At 36.7% G+C, this 17,435-nt stretch overlaps 1 protein-coding gene across 1 annotated transcript in view; it reads left to right on the top strand.

Moving 5' to 3' along the window:
- Window positions 1-17,432, top strand: part of LOC115230935 (retinal-binding protein) — a gene marked incomplete at its 3' end in the record, with an annotated part of 42,991 nt that extends 25,559 nt beyond the window's left edge. Inside the window, exons 7-12 of the mRNA XM_029801039.2 lie at window positions 455-530; window positions 6,193-6,273; window positions 8,276-8,359; window positions 10,201-10,307; window positions 15,443-15,582; window positions 17,420-17,432. Coding sequence (XP_029656899.2) covers window positions 455-530; window positions 6,193-6,273; window positions 8,276-8,359; window positions 10,201-10,307; window positions 15,443-15,582; window positions 17,420-17,432 — 501 coding nt within the window. The remainder of the gene's footprint in view (window positions 1-454; window positions 531-6,192; window positions 6,274-8,275; window positions 8,360-10,200; window positions 10,308-15,442; window positions 15,583-17,419) is intronic.
- Window positions 17,433-17,435: the final 3 nt, after the last annotated feature.

Genomic DNA, 17,435 nt, shown 5'->3' with positions numbered 1-17,435 from the left:
TTTTATGTATTGATTAAGTCTTTCCTTGTTTGGTTTTAAAATAGTGGTTTTGTCTCGAATTATATTATATAATATTTTACTATAAAATTGGATTTAACCCTAAATCTGATTTTTCCCTGTAATTTTGGATTCATTCCCTAATATTTATTATTATGTATATATATATATATATATATGAGCCAATAAGGGAGATGTGTGTACATGGTAGCTAGACCTAGAAATAGCAACTAAAATTCTCTCAAATCACACCCTACTGTCTTATGCAGGTGTATATGTATGTGTGAGCCAATGAGGGTGATGTGTTCATGGTAGCTATACCTGCAAGAAACAGCAGCTATATCTTTGTTAAAATCTTTGATCATAAGTCTACTGGATCTGTGAGCGACCTGTGGCTAAACAGCGTCAACATTAATGCATAGGAATGATAACAATTCTGTTTTGACTTGTGTTTCAGATTGAACGACGGGTTATTGGACAAACTGTCATTTTTGACATGGAAAATGTTGGTACCAGACATCTGTGGAAGCCAGGTAGGTGCATTATGTATATTTTTTTTTTGTTTTTTACTTGTTTCAGTCATTTGACTGCGGCCATGCTGGAGCACCGCCTTTAATCGAGCAAATCGACCCGGGGACTTATTCTTTGTAAGCCCAGTACTTATTCTATCGGTCTCTTTTGCCGAACCGCTAAGTGACGGGGACGTAAACACACCAGCATCGGTTGTCAAGCGATGTTGGGGGGACAAACACAGACACACAAACATATACACACACATACATATATGTATATATATATACGTATATACGACAGGCTTCTTTCAGTTTCCGTCTACCAAATCCACTCACAAGGCATTGGTCGGCCCGAGGCTATAGCAGAAGACACTTGCCCAAGATGCCACGCAGTGGGACTGAACCCGGAACCATGTGGTTGGTAAGCAAGCTACTTACCACACAGCCACTCCTGCGCCTATATGTGTGTGTGTATTATATATATTTTATCTTTTACTTGTTTCAGTCATTTGACTGCGACCATGCTGGGGCACCACTTCAAAGAATTTTTAATCAAATGAACCAACCTAGTACCTTTATTGTTTTCTTTTCAAGCCTGGGACTTATTCTATCAGTCTCTTTTGCCAAACAGCTAAGTTACAGGGAAGTAAACACACAGACACCAGTTGTCAAGCAACGGGACAAACACACACAAAGACTCATACATATATATATATACTCTTTTTTCTCTTTTAACTCTTTTAATTGTTTCAGTCATTTGACTGCGGCCATGCTGGAGCACCGCCTTTAGTCGAGCAAATCGACCCCGGGACTTATTCTTTTGTAAGCCCAGTACTTATTCTATCGGTCTCTTTTGCCGAACCGCTAAGTGACGGGGACGTAAACACACCAGCTTCGGTTGTCAAGCGATGCTAGGGGAACAAACACAGCAGACACACAAACACATACACACACACGCATATATATATATATATATATATATATATATACGACAGGCTTCTTTCAGTTTCCGTCTACCAAATCCACTCACAAGGCATTGGTCGGCCCGGGGCTATAGCAGAAGACACTTGCCCAAGATGTCACGCAGTGGAACTGAACCTGGAACCATGTGGTTGGTTAGCAAGCTACTTATCTCACAGCCACTCCTGCGCCTATATGATGGGCTTCTTTTAGTTTCCATCTACCAAATACACAAAGGAGTTGGTATAGCGCTGAGATATGTGGTGCCGGGGCTATAGTAGAAGACACTTGCCCAAGGGGTCGATTTGCTCGACTATAGGCGGTGCTCCATCATGGCCACAGTCACATGACTGAAACAAGTAAAAGAGTAAAGAGTATGCATGGATATGCACACACAAAAATATGAATACGTAATACTGTTCCTTTGTAGGTAGACCCCAGAAAAATAATCAAGAATACTCCACCCAGGGATAGAGGGGTGTTGTTTAATAAATTCAGGATTCACGTATGAGCTACCATTATTTCCATACTAATTGTAATTATAATATGGACTAATTATAATTATAATGTGGACTAACTATAATTATAAGGTGGACTAACTATAATTATAAGGTGGACTAACTATAATTATAAGGTGGACTAACTATAATTATAAGGTGGACTAACTGTAATTATAATATGGACTAATTATGTGGACTAACTATAATTATAAGGTGGACTAACTATAATTATAAGGTGGACTAATTATAATTATAATGTGGACAAACTATAATTATAAGGTGGACTAACTATAATTATAAGGTGGACTAATTATAATTATAATGTGGACAAACTATAATTATAAGGTGGACTAACTATAATTATAAGGTGGACTAATTGTAATTATAATATGGACTAATTATAATTATAATGTGGACTAACTATAATTATAAGGTGGACTAACTATAATTATAAGGTGGACTAATTATAATTATAATGTGGACAAACTATAATTATAAGGTGGACTAACTATAATTATAAGGTGGACTAATTATAATTATAAGGTGGACTAACTATAATTATAAGGTGGACTAACTATAATTATAATGTGGACTAACTATAATTATAAGGTGGACTAACTATAATTATAAGGTGGACTAACTATATTTATAAGGTGGACTAACTATAATTATAATGTGGACTAACTATAATTATAAGGTGGACTAACTATAATTATAAGGTGGACTAATTATAATTATAATGTGGACTAACTATAATTATAATGTGGACTAACTATAATTATAATGTGGACTAACTATAATTATAATGTGGACTAACTATAATTATAAGGTGGACTAACTATAATTATAAGGTGGACTAATTATAATTATAATGTGGACTAACTATAATTATAATGTGGACTAACTATAATTATAAGGTGGACTAACTATAATTATAATGTGGACTAATTATAATTATAATGTGGACTAACTATAATTATAAGGTGGACTAACTATAATTATAATGTGGACTAATTATAATTATAAGGTGGACTAATTATAATTATAATGTGGACTAACTATAATTATAATGTGGACTAACTATAATTATAATGTGGACTAATTATAATTATAATGTGGACTAACTATAATTATAAGGTGGACTAATTGTAATTATAATGTGGACTAATTATAATTATAATGTGGACTAACTATAATTATAAGGTGGACTAATTGTAATTATAATGTGGACTAATTATAATTATAATGTGGACTAACTATAATTATAAGGTGGACTAACTATAATTATAAGGTGGACTAATTATAATTATAATGTGGACTAATTATAATTATAATGTGGACTAACTATAATTATAAGGTGGACTAATTATAATTATAATGTGGACTAATTATAATTATAATGTGGACTAACTATAATTATAATGTGGACTAACTATAATTATAAGGTGGACTAACTATAATTATAATGTGGACTAATTGTAATTATAATGTGGACTAACTATATTTATACGGTGGACTAACTATATAATACAGTAACAGGACATGCTCTGTGAATAATCTTGAAATCATTCAGGCTCGTTAAGCACTCTAATTGCTGGACTAATTGCTCTGTTATCATCCAAGCATAAATTCATAGTAGCTCACATTTATATGTTGTGTGCATGGCTCAGTGGTTAGTGCATCAAGCTTACGGTTGTGAGGTTGTGAGCTCGAATCCCGGACGGGGCTGCGTGTTGTGTTCTTGAGCAAGACTCTTCATTTCACGTTGCTCCTGTTCACTCAGCTGTAGAAATGAGTTGCGACGTCACAAGTGCCAAGCTGTATTGGCCCCTTTGCCTTTCCCTTGGATACCATCGGTGGCGCGGAGAGGAGGAACCTTGCCTGGACTTGTAAATTTCTAGATGCAATCCCATGGTCAGTCATGACCGAAGGGGAGGCACATGGCTCAGTGGTTAATGCATTGAGCTTACGATCGTGAGGTTGTGAGCTCGAATCCCGGACGGGGCTGCGTGTTGTGTTCTTGAGCAAGACACTTTATTTCACATTGCTCCAGTTCACTCAGCTGTAGAAATGAGTTGCGACGTCACAAGTGCCAAGCTGTATTGGCCCCTTTGCCTTTCCCTTGGATAACACTGGTGGTGTGGAGAGGGGAGGCCGGTATGCATGGGTGACTGCTGGTCTTCCATAAACACCTTGCTCGGACTGTTAGCGCTCCACTGGCACGGGTGTCAGTCATTGAATTTGGTTCAATTTCGCGGAATGTATGAAACAAGTGGAGGCGCAATGGCCCAGTGGTTAGGGCAGCTGACTTGTGGTCTTAGGATGGTGGTTTCAATTCCCAGACTGGGCGTTATGAGTATTTATTGAACAAAAACACTTAAAGCTCCACGAGGCTCTGACAGGGGGTGGCGGTGGCGATCTCTGCTGCACTCTTTCGCCACAACTTTCATTCTTTCTTCTGTTGGCCTGCTCGCTTAGCCAGCGGGGTGGTGTCATTTGAAGGCTAAAACAATGCGAAGCGCATTGTGACCAGCGATGTGTAGCAACATCTGATAGCCTGGTCGGTCACGGTGATATATATATATCATCATCATCATCATCATTGTTTAACGTCCGCTTTCCATGCTAGCATGGGTTGGACGGTTCAACTGGGGTCTGGCAAGCCCGAAGGCTGCACCAGGCCAGTCAGATCTGGCAGTGTTTCTACAGCTGGATGCCCTTCCTAACGCCAACCACTCTGAGAGTGTAGTGGGTGATTTTATGTGCCACCGACACAGGTGCCAGACGAGGCTGGCAGACGGCCACGCTCGGATGGTGTTTTTATGTGCCAATGACACAGGTGCCAGACGAGGCTGGCAGACGGCCACGCTCGGATGGTGTTTTCGGTGTTTTCTTATGTGCCACCAACACAGGTGCCAGACGAGGCTGGCGAACGGCTACGATCGGATGGTGTTTGTTACGTGCCCACAGAACGGAGGCCAGTCAATGCGGTACTGGCTACGGTCCCGTTCGGATGGTTTTCTTATGTGCCACTGGCACTGGTACTACAAGGATACAAATTCCATTGATGTTCATCTATTTTGATTTGATTCGATTTGACTTTCACTTGCCTCAACAGGTCTTCACAAGTATCACAAGCAGGAAGGTATGCACAGTTGGACTGACTACGTCCCAGGTAGGGGCCATGGGTTATGGCTTCACTAGTCTTGCCGGGTCTTCTCACGCACAGCATACTTCCATAGGTCTCGGTCTCTAGTCATTTCCATGGTGAGACCTAACATTCGAAGGTCGTGAAGCAACAAGAATGAATCCGGTAATTTAGTACAATTGTTTCATACTACAACATTTTATTAAAATTATTGATTTGAAAACTGTTATATTATTGGAAAACCTATATGAAATTAGCTGAAGATTACTCAGCATCTTAAATCTGCTGTAATATTTACAGCTTTTAATAAAATGTTGTAGTATGAAACAATTGTACTAAATTACCGGATTCATTCTTGTTGCTTATTTTTGATCATAATCACCCCGCATATTTTTATGGGTAACACCATACAAAATTCTGGTGCATCTAAATTAAGTACCATATTCATTTGAATCTAAATTGTTTGCTGATCTTATATATATATATGAATAAAAAATGGAGTTAACGCAGGTTTAAACAAGTATTTTTACTTTCGACACATGTTTCGAAAATTCCACTGATACTATTCAAAAGAATATATGGTATAAACAATGCAATCTTCTCTTCGGGAAAGTGAAAAAAAAGAAACTCGTCAATACGACATTTTAGCAAATGTAACAAGGAGTTACAACAGCTTTACTTGTGAGATTTTTGCTGCCCTGGTAACTATTTATTTATTTTTCCGTGTTAATTGTTAACAAGGTAAAAATACACTCATCTATTTATATATATATATATATATATATATATATATATATTGCCCTGCTCGCTTAGCCAGCAGGGTGGCGTCGTTTGATGGCTAAAACAATGCAAAGCGCATTGTGACCAGCGATATGTAGCAACATCTGATAGCCTGGTCGGTCACGGTGATCACGGTATAAAACAAGGATGAACTAAAAGTGTGTAAAGAAGCATCGGATGTTTAGGAGAAGCTTATAAAAATGCTTTGAGGAGGTAAAGGATTGAAATGATGTGATAATGTTGTTTTTATTGCTGATAATGTTGCTGATGTTGATGTTGGTGTTGTATTTTGCAGGCTTAAATCTCAACATGTATCTTTCGCACATCCTTGAAGATAATTACCCGGAAATGATGAAGCGGCTATTTCTAATTAATGGTAAGTCATTTCGTCGCTTTGTTGTGGCTGTCATTGGGGATGGTCATGCTTTGTTGTCTGCCCATCTATCTCTCTCCTTCTGTGTGTGTGTGTGTGTATATATATATATATACTCTTTTATTGTCAAACTTGTCAAGGGAGGAAAGAGAGAGAGACGGAGGAAGACAGGCAGATAAGAGAATGAGAGAAGACTTGACAAAGTGGGGGTTTTTGCCCTAGTAACCACACCTTTTAAGATAGGGATTTCTAACCTAGCCCACTCACATCCTCACCTCATTTTACATGTCCCTGTAAATTTTGGTGCCTTTAACCCGTTCCAATGCCCAAACCAGACAAACAAACAAACCATGATTATAATGTGAACTAATTATAATTATGTGGACTAATTAATGATTAATTTATGACTAATGTTATTGATGACTAATTATAATTATGATGTGGACTAATTATAATTATAATGTGGACTAACTATAATTATAAGGTGAAGTAATTGTAATTATAATATGGACTAATTATAATTATAAGGTGGACTAACCGTAATTATAAGGTGGACTAACTAATTATAAGGTGGACTAACTATAATTATAAGGTGGACTAACTATAATTATAAGGTGGACTAACTAATTATAAGGTGGACTAATTGTAATTATGATATGGACTAATTAAAACTATAATTATAATGTGGACTAACTATAATTATAAGGTGGACTAACTATAATTATAAGGTGGACTAACCGTAATTATAAGGTGGACTAACTATAATTATAAGGTGGACTAACTATAATTATAAGGTGGACTAATTATAATTATAAGGTGGACTAATTATAATCATAAGGTGGACTAACTATAATTATAATGTGGACTAATTGTAATTATAATGTGGACTAACTATAATTATAAGGTGGACTAACTATAATTATAAGGTGGACTAACTATAATTATAATATGGACTAACTATAATTATAATGTGAACTAACTATAATTATAATGTGGACAAACTATAATTATAAGGTGGACTAACTATAATTATAAGGTGGACTAACTATAATTATAAGGTGGACTAACTATAATTATAATGTGGACTAACTATAATTATAATGTGGACTAATTATAATTATAAGGTGGACTAATTATAATCATAATGTGGACTAACTATAATTATAAGGTGGACTAATTATAATCATAAGGTGGACTAACTATAATTATAATGTGGACAAACTATAATTATAAGGTGGACTAACTATAATTATAATGTGGACTAACTATAATTATAATGTGGACTAATTATAATTATAAGGTGGACTAATTATAATCATAAGGTGGACTAACTATAATTATAATATGGAGTAACTGTAATTATAATATGGACTAACTGTAATTATAATATGGACTAATTGTAATTATAATGTGGACTAACTATAATTATGTGGACTAATTAAAATTATAATTATAATGTGGACTAATTATAATTATAATGTGGACTAATTAAAATTATAATTATAATGTGGACTAATTAAAATTATAATTATAATGTGGACTAATAATGATTATTATGTGGACTAATTAAAACTATAATTATAATGTGGACTAACTATAATTATAATGTGGACTAACTATAATTATAATGTGGACTAACTATAATTATAATTATAATGTGGACTAACTATAATTATAATGTGGACTAACTATAATTATAATGTGGACTAACTATAATTATAATTATAATGTGGACTAATTATAATTATTATGCGGTCTAACTATAATTTTGACATGCAAGAATAGAAAATTAGATGTTAAACTAATCACAATGATGTTGACATTACATTTCCCAGCTCAGTAAATCAAAGTACCAGTCATACATGTGGGCTTGATATCATAGACATTATCCCCTGCCCCACCCCTAGTTTGTGGGGTGGGGTGGGGGGGCAGGGTTATACTTTATGTTCTTTACCAATGTTATTTTATCTGACCACCACTCCTCGTTCTGCCCTTTCCATTTCAGCACCAAAGTTGTTACCCATGATATACAAACTGGCCAAACCATTACTCAGTGAAAACATGAAGCAGAAAATATTCGTCTTGGGAAGTAAGTCAGCTCCTTACCTTCCTTTCTTTCTTACCTTGCTTTTCTACATCACCTTTGTCCATCTTTCACATGCACACATACATACACACACACACACACACACACACACACACACACACACACACATATACTCTTACTCTTTTACTCTTTTACTTGTTTCAGTCTTTTGACTGCGGCCATGCTGGAGCACCGCCTTTGGTCGAGCAACTCGACCCCGGGACTTATTCTTTTTGTAAGCCCAGTACTTATTCTATCGGTCTCTTTTTGCCGAACTGCTAAGTAATGGGGGACATAAACACACCAGCATCGGTTGTCAAGCAATGCTAGGGGGACAAACACAGACACACACATGCATATATATATACATATATATGACGGGCTTCTTTCAGTTTCCTATTTCTTTATTGCCCACAAGGGGCTAAACATAGAGAGTACAAACAAGGACAGACAAAGGGATTAAATCGATTACATCGACCCCAGTACAAACACACACACGCATATATACATCATCATCATCATTGTTCGACCGTGGTCGAGACAATGGAATTTACCATGCTACGCCAGACTTCACGGTCCATCATAGCATTACAGAGGTCCTGTTGCTGGATGCCTGTATCCCTGGAGATTACATCAGGGTAGGAGAGTGTGTGCCCTCTGGTATTGCGAGTAGATGGCTTCCAGAGGAGAAGAGTAGAAATTACCTCTTTTTCAGCTCTACAACAATGTCCAGCAAACTGGACTCTCTTACCTTTCACAAGAGATGACACAGGTGGTAGTTTCCCATATATTTGCATTTTGGTTGGATGGCGCTTCCACGAGAGATTTTGAGCTCTCATAAGGAGGCGAGAGTAGGTTCCATCCAACCGCCTCTCGAAGAGTGTGCGCCCTCTGGTATTGCGAGTAGATGGCTTCCAGAGGAGAAGAGTAGAAATTACTTTTTTTTCAGCTCTACAACAATGTCCAGCAAACTGGACTCTCCCACCTTTCACAAGAGATGACACAGGTGGTAGTTTCCCATATATTTACATTTTGGCTGTAATGTAAGAGGCTGTAATGACATGCATATATACATATACATATATACGACAGGCTTCTTTCAGTTTCCGTCTACCAAATCCACTCACAAGGCTTTGGTCAGCCAGAGACTATAGTAGAAGACACTTGCCCGAGGTGCCACACAGTGGGACTGAACCCAGAACCATGTGGTTGGTTAGCAAGCTACTTACCACACAGCCACTCCTTCGCCTATATATATATATATATATACACGATGGGCTTCTTTCAGTTTCCGTCTACCAAATCCACTCACAAGGCTTTGGTCAGCCAGAGACTATAGTAGAAGACACTTGCCCGAGGTGCCACACAGTGGGACTGAACCCGGAACCATGTGGTTGGTTAGCAAGCTACTTACCACACAGCCACTCCTGCGCCTATATATTTCATTATTATTATTATTTCAAGACTCCGCCGGTTACGACGACGAGGGTCCCAGCTGATACGATCAACGGAACAGCTTGCTCGTGAAATTAACGTGCAAATGGCTGAGCATTCCACAGACACGTGTACCCTTACCGTAGTTCTCGGGGATAATCAGCGTGACACAGAGAGTGACAAGGCTGACCCTTTGAAATACAAGTACAACTTATTTTTGCCAGCTGAGTGGACTGGAGCAACGTGAAATAAAGTGTCTTGCTCAAGGACACAACGCGTCGCCGGGAATCGAACTCACAACCTTACGATCATGAGCCGAATGCCCTAACCACTAAGCCACGCGCCCTCACTATTATTATTATTATATATTGCTAATGTTTATTTTCTCTGTCATTTTTTTTTCTTTTTAGGCGATTACAAAGAAACGTTACTGAAATACATTGATGCGGAGGAGTTACCTGCCTACTTAGGTGGAACAAAAACAGATGCAGATGGAAACCCCTATTGTCATAGCTTGGTACGACACCCACTTTCTCTCTTGATTATTCTGAACTTCCTTATGGTTGTTCATCAAGTTCCATGGTGACCAACTTATGACCACCACACCTAATCTGTTATCAGAAACCCCTATTGTCACAACTTGGTACAACCTTACTTTCTCTCACAATTAATCCAAATTCTTGAGGTTGTCCATAGCAACTATTTAGTAGAAAATATGCAAAAATCATGATTTTATATATATATATATGTATATATATATATATATATATAGAAAATAGTAAAAAGTGAAAAAACTACAGAAGGCTTGTTTTAAAAGGTTAAAAAATATATATTTGAGTCATTATGTCTGAAGAATGTTATAAATTTTTTTCTTACAATGACATAGTTTTTGAAGAAATGACCGGTTTTGCGTTCAGCTTTTCAAATTTCTTACATCGTAAACATAACGATGTAAGAAATTTGAAAAGCTGAAACCGGTCATTTCTCCAAAAACTATGTCATTGTTTGAAAAAAATTTATAACATTCTTCAGACATATTGACTCAAATATATATTTTTTAACCTTTTAAAACAAGCCTTCTGTAGTTTTTTCACTTTTTACTATTTTCTATATATTCAACCACGTTCTTTCACACACCAACTTTCTCACCTATATATATATATATATATATATACACAAAATTTAAAGGACTGACCACTAAAAGTGGACGGTCAACATGCTAGATATAGATGTCAAAATTGCTGTGTAAAATAGCAAATTTGACGTCTATATCTAGCATGTTGACCGTCCACTTTTAGTGGTCAGTCCTTTAAATTTTGTATGTAAAAATATTTTAATCTTCGGATTTTTTTAATATGCTGGGCCACTGGTTTTAATTGATTAATATCAATTTCTACCCTTATAAAATTTTTTATATATATGTATATATATATATATGTATATTATATAGAGGGTACTATTATTCATAGGTACCACACGCTAGGAGGGACTTTTGCAGTCAAAACTACTAAAATAATTTTAGTAGTTTTGACTGCAAAAGTCCCTCCTAGCATGCGGTACCTATGAATAATAGTACCCTCTATATAATATAAATAAGTATTTTCAAAGTTGAAAAAATTTACAGATTTTTTCTCTTACGAGTTTTTTCACGCTAACTACTGATAATTTCTTATAAAGATTTTATCCTTATTTTTAAATATATATACATAAAATAAGGATAAAAATCATGTTAATGCTAGTTATCAGGTAGTCAGCATGGAAGTGAGCAATTTATATATTAAATTAATATATATATATATATAGATATATATAAAGCACCCACTACACTCACGGAGTGGTTGGCAGTAGGAAGGGCATCCAGCTGTAGAAACACTGCCAGATCAGACTGGAGCCTGGCACAGTCTCCTGGTTCCCAGACTCCGGTCGAACCGTCCAACCCATGCTAGCATGGAAAATAGACGTTAAGCAATGATGATGATGATGGTATATATATCATCATCATCATCATCATCGTTTAGCGTCCGTTTTCCATGCTAGCATGGGTTGGACGGTTCTACTGATATATATATATATATACACACACACACACACACATATATATATCACCTTCACCTTGACCGACCAGTCTGTCAGGCGTCCATTTGACACTGCTGGTCACAGCAGGCTGTCCACTCCTCTCTGGATCGCGCCTTTCCCATCCATGTGATCCCAATCGTCCTCCTGAAATCGTAACTCCACCGTCGTGGAGGTCTTCCGGGTGGTCTTTTCCGCTCACGAGGGTACCACTCGACAGCTGCGTGCGTCCACCAATTATCGGTGCATGTCTCGAACAGATCATCAGAGGCATCGACTGGCAAGGTGGTGTGAACATCAATGGCGAGCTCCTCACTCACCTCCGTTTCCCTGATGACATCGTACTCATCGCTGAAATATATATATATCGATAAAACGTACTTGGAAATGGATGTGTGGTATTTGATCATATAGTAATAAAAATCTCTCTCTATATAAACGGCAGTTTGTCTGTGCGTGTTTCTGTGTGTCTGTTTGCTTGTACCCTCATCCTGACCACGGCTTTCAACCGATTCTGATGTACTTGACACACACATAGCCCAATGTCATAATTCAAAACTAACGCAGCGAAAAGTTTGAAAAGTTTCCCCAGTTCTGAAAAAAATCGATAAATTCGACATGGGGTCGAGAATCAGAAACACAAACCAAAAACTGTCTAGGGGACGCAACTCCACCTTTTTTTAACTCTCAAAAAAAAATTTACCATCATTTTTTCCCATTTTTTTGCTATTTTTTGGCTATAACTCTCTAAAAATGCTTTATAGTTATTTCCCTTACAAACCTGAGCAACGCCGGGCGATACTGCTAGTAATATATAAATGTATACAAATATATGTACAAACCTACATATGTATTTATACATGCATATATGGGTACAGGACATCAAAAAAAAAACATAGACAAAATGAGAAACAAGAACATAAAAAACAAAAACAGAAAATGAACTTTTTTTTGAACAACGAAAAAAACAAACTAAGAGTCAAGACAGGAAAACATAAAGAACATTCCCCTTCATCAGTTGTCCCCTGTTTTATCTGTGAAGGCACAATGGCCCAGTGGTTAGGGCAGCGGACTCGCGGTCGTAAGATCGCGGTTTCGATTCCCAGACCGGGCGTTGTGAGTGTTTATTGAGCGAAAACACCTAAAGCTCCACGAGGCTCCGGCAAGGGATGGTGGTGATCCCTGCTGTACTCTTTCACCACAACTTTCTCTCTCACTCTTACTTCCTGTTTCTGTTGTACCTGTATTTCAAAGGGCCAGCCTTGTCACACTCTGTGTCACGCTGAATATCCCCGAGAACTACGTTAAGGGTACACGTGTCTGTGGAGTGCTCAGCCACTTACACGTTAATTTCACGAGCAGGCTGTTCCGTTGATTTGGATCAACCGGAACCCTCATCGTCGTAACCGACGGAGTGCTCCTTTATCTACTCCGTGTTTCGAAGGTAGGGACAAGACGCGACTTCGTTAAAACAGTCCTTCTCGCTAAGCAAAGTAAATAAAATTTGGGATTTTTTGCGGAGGGTTTAAGTGGTGACAAAAGCAGGACAGTGAGAGCAAAACAGTAAAAACAAACGGTGAGGGTTGTTAAGCCAAGATGAGGTGAAAAATTGTGAATGCTGGAAAAATGATCTTTGAGAAGAGACATCTCCTCCATACTGAATTAATGCCCAAACATTACGAAGCTACTGAAAAACTCCATAAATACTTGCAAGTGTTAAATCCAACAATTGTTTCAATTGCATTAACAATAACATACATACATATATACATATACACACACACACACACACACACACACACACACATATATATATATATATTAATAAATGAAATAAAGCATATGCATATATATAAGCATATATGTACGTACCTACCTCTACATGTACATATACACGCATATATGAGTACAGGACACCAAAAGGACGTCGAACACAAAGAGAAACGAAAACATAGACACAAACCAAAGGAACTGGACATTTTTTAAAAACAACAAAAAATGGAGTACAGGACAATTAACACAACGAAAAAACCCCTTCTTCAGTCGCTAAGGTTTCATCTACTCTACGTTTCAAAGGATAAAAGCGAGACGTATCTTCGACAAGAAACTTTCCTTCCTGCGAAAAGCAAATCAATTAAAATTCTGAGATCTTTTCGCAGAGAGGTAAAAAATGGTAAAAAAACAGGACAGTAACGACAGTACAAAAATATAAACAGTAAGAAAATAAACAGTAAACAAATATAAACAGTAAAAAAATATATAACAGTAAAAGACAGGACAGGGAAAAACGAGATAAGAAGGGCTGTTGACGCCGAACGAAAAAAGTATTGCAAACGCAGAATTTTTTGTGAACGACAGGAGATATATATATATATATATATATATATATATATGTATATATACTTTATTTAAAGCAGCAGAAAATTCAACAAAACCTGTTACTCTGAGTTTCGCGTTGCCGTTCGTTGGACAGTTTTTGCTAGAAAAAACTGTCCAACGAATGGCATGAAAACTCTCAGAATAACAGGTTTTGTTGAATTTTCTGCTGCTTTAAATAAAGCATATTACTCTACCACTGGTATTTGAGTACTCTTTTTTCCACCTTGTTTTACATTTATGTGTTTACTCCGGTATATATATATATATATATATATATATATATATATATATATATATATACATCATCATCATCATCATCATCATTTAGCGTCCGCTTTCCATGCTAGCATGGGTTGGACGGTTCACCTGGGGTCTGTGTAGCCAGAAGGCTGCATCAGGCCCAGTCTGATCAAGCAGTGTTTCTACGGCTGGATGCCCTTCCTAACGCCAACCACTCCGTGAGTGTAGTGGGTGCTTTTTATACACACACAATATATTGATAATTCAACTTGTGATCTTTGGATAGATAGATATGTTTCTTTATTGGCCACACAGGGCTGCACACAGAGGGGACAAATTACAAAGTAGAGCTTTTCTTTTTGGGGAGAAAATAAAAGGGGAGGGGTAGGTTTTCGGTCAAAAGGGATCATAGATAGATAGATAGATAGATAGATAGACAGATAGATATACTCTTACTCTTACTCTTTTACTCTTTTACTTGTTTCAGTCATTTGACTGCGGCCATGCTGGAGCACCGCCTTTAGTCGAGCAATTGACCCCGGGACTTATTCTTTGTAAGCCCAGTACTTATTCTATCAGTCTCTTTTGCCGAACCGCTAAGTAACGGGGACGTAAACACACCAGCATCGGTTGTCAAGCAATGCTAGGGGGACAAACACAGACACACAAACACACATACATATATATATTTATATACATATATACGACAGGCTTCTATCAGTTTCTGTCTACCAAATCCACTCACAAGGCATTGGTCGGCCCGGGGCTATAGCAGAAGACACTTGCCCAAGATGCCACGCAGTGAGACTGAACCCGGAACCATGTGGTTGTTTAGCAAGCTACTTACCACACAGCCACACACACATTTCCACAGCCATTCACTTCCTCACTCCAAAACGTGGATCCTTCTTTCAACCTCACAACTTTCTACTTGTGTATTGTTGCCTTTATCTTTTGCAGATCTGTTTCGGAGGTAATGTCCCGAAAGAGTTCTACCTTGAGAACACAGAAGAATATGAGACCATGTCGAGCATGGTGGTGAAGAGTGGTGACATGGTCCAGCTGGAGTACAAGGTGGACTTTGCAGGAAGTATAATACAGTAAGTCTGGTTCTGTTCTTTTGTTCTTTTACTTGTTTCAGTCATTTGACTGTGGCCATGCTGGAGCACTGCCTTTAGTCAAGCACTCTGGCTGAAATAAGATTAAATTTAATGTAAAAAATAAATAACGCTGAAACAAATTAACGCCAAATATATAGTGCGTGTGTTTTTATTGGCTAAACTGGCAAAATGACCATTCCGAAATACAACAACAATAATAATATATTATAAAATATATATTACTAAAAAACCCAGGTTTTTCTACACACTTATATATCTTTCTGAAGAATTTTTTAATATTGATTTCCTGATATTAATAATAATGGCTGACCGTTAGTAAGGAGAGACACACAAATAAGAAAGAAGAAAGCAAAGGACCACTGATGAGGTTACAGGAGTGTGACGAAAGAACTCTGGCCGAAATAAGATTAAGATTAATGTCAAAAATAAATAACGCTGAAACAAATTAACGCCAAATATATAGTGCGTGTGTTTTTATTGGCTAAACTGGCAAAATGACCATTCCGAAATACAACAACAATAATAATATATAAAATATATATTACTAAAAAACCCAGGTTTTTCTACACACATATATATCTTTCTGAAGATATTGATTTAATATTGATTTCCTGATATTAATAATAATGGCTGACCGTTAGTAAGGAGAGACACACAAATAAGAAAGAAGAAAGCAAAGGACCACTGATGAGGTTACAGGAGTGTGATGAAAGAACTCTGGCCGAAATAAGATTAAGATTAATATAAAAAATAAATAACGCTGAAACAAATTAACGCCAAATATATAGTGCGTGTGTTTTTATTGGCTAAACTGGCAAAATGACCATTCCGAAATACAACAACAATAATAATATATAAAATATATATTACTAAAAAACCCAGGTTTTTCTACACACATATATATCTTTCTGAAGATATTGATTTAATATTGATTTCCTGATATTAATAATAATGGCTGACCGTTAGTAAGGAGAGACACACAAATAAGAAAGAAGAAAGCAAAGGACCACTGATGAGGTTACAGGAGTGTGACGAAAGAACGCTGGCCGAAATAAGATTAAGAATAATGTCAAAAATAAATAACGCTGAAACAAATTAATACCAAATATATAGTGCATGTGTTTTTTATTGGCTAAACTGGCAAAATGACCATTCCGGAATACAACAATATCTGTTTCAACACATGATTTCACATAAAAAATCTTGCACAACAAATATACAAATGTAAAAATTTGCAAACATTTCCTGAAAATTCCAGGGGTCATATGGGTTACTTAACCCTTTCGTTACTGTATTTATTTTCAGATGCTCTGTGTTTCTTTCAATTAATTTTAAATATAACAAAGAATTTAGTAAAATAACTTAGTTATCATTAAGCTAGTGTTAGGAACATAAATTGTGACTAAGGTTTGGCAGAAGATTTTAATTCAGAACTTATGAAAACAAGACATTTGTACTCAGAGCCAGAGCCGGCTTCGGCCAGGTTGGTATCAAAAGGGCTAAGAATTGATTCTCCATTATATATTTTAACCCTTCTGTTACCATATTTCTGCTGAGATGCTCTGTGTTTCTTTCAATTACTTTAAATATAACAAAGAATTTAGTAAAATAACTTAGTTATCATTCAGCTAGTTTTAGGAACATAAATTGTGACTAAGGTTTGGTGGAAGATTTTAATTCAGAACTTTTGAAAACCAGACATTTGTACTAAAGAGCCAGAGCCGGTTTCAGCCGGGTTGGTAACGAAAGGGTTAAAGCAGAATTCTGCCAACCTGTTTTGTTTTGGTTCTACTTCTAATTTTTTTTTCTTTTTCAGGTGGGATACAAAACAG

The sequence above is a fragment of the Octopus sinensis genome, unplaced genomic scaffold, assembly GCF_006345805.1.
Source record: "Octopus sinensis unplaced genomic scaffold, ASM634580v1 Contig16827, whole genome shotgun sequence".
Taxonomy (NCBI): domain Eukaryota; kingdom Metazoa; phylum Mollusca; class Cephalopoda; order Octopoda; family Octopodidae; genus Octopus; species Octopus sinensis.
The sequence above is the reverse complement of the archived record's forward strand: the minus strand, read 5'-3'. Positions and strand labels throughout refer to the sequence as shown.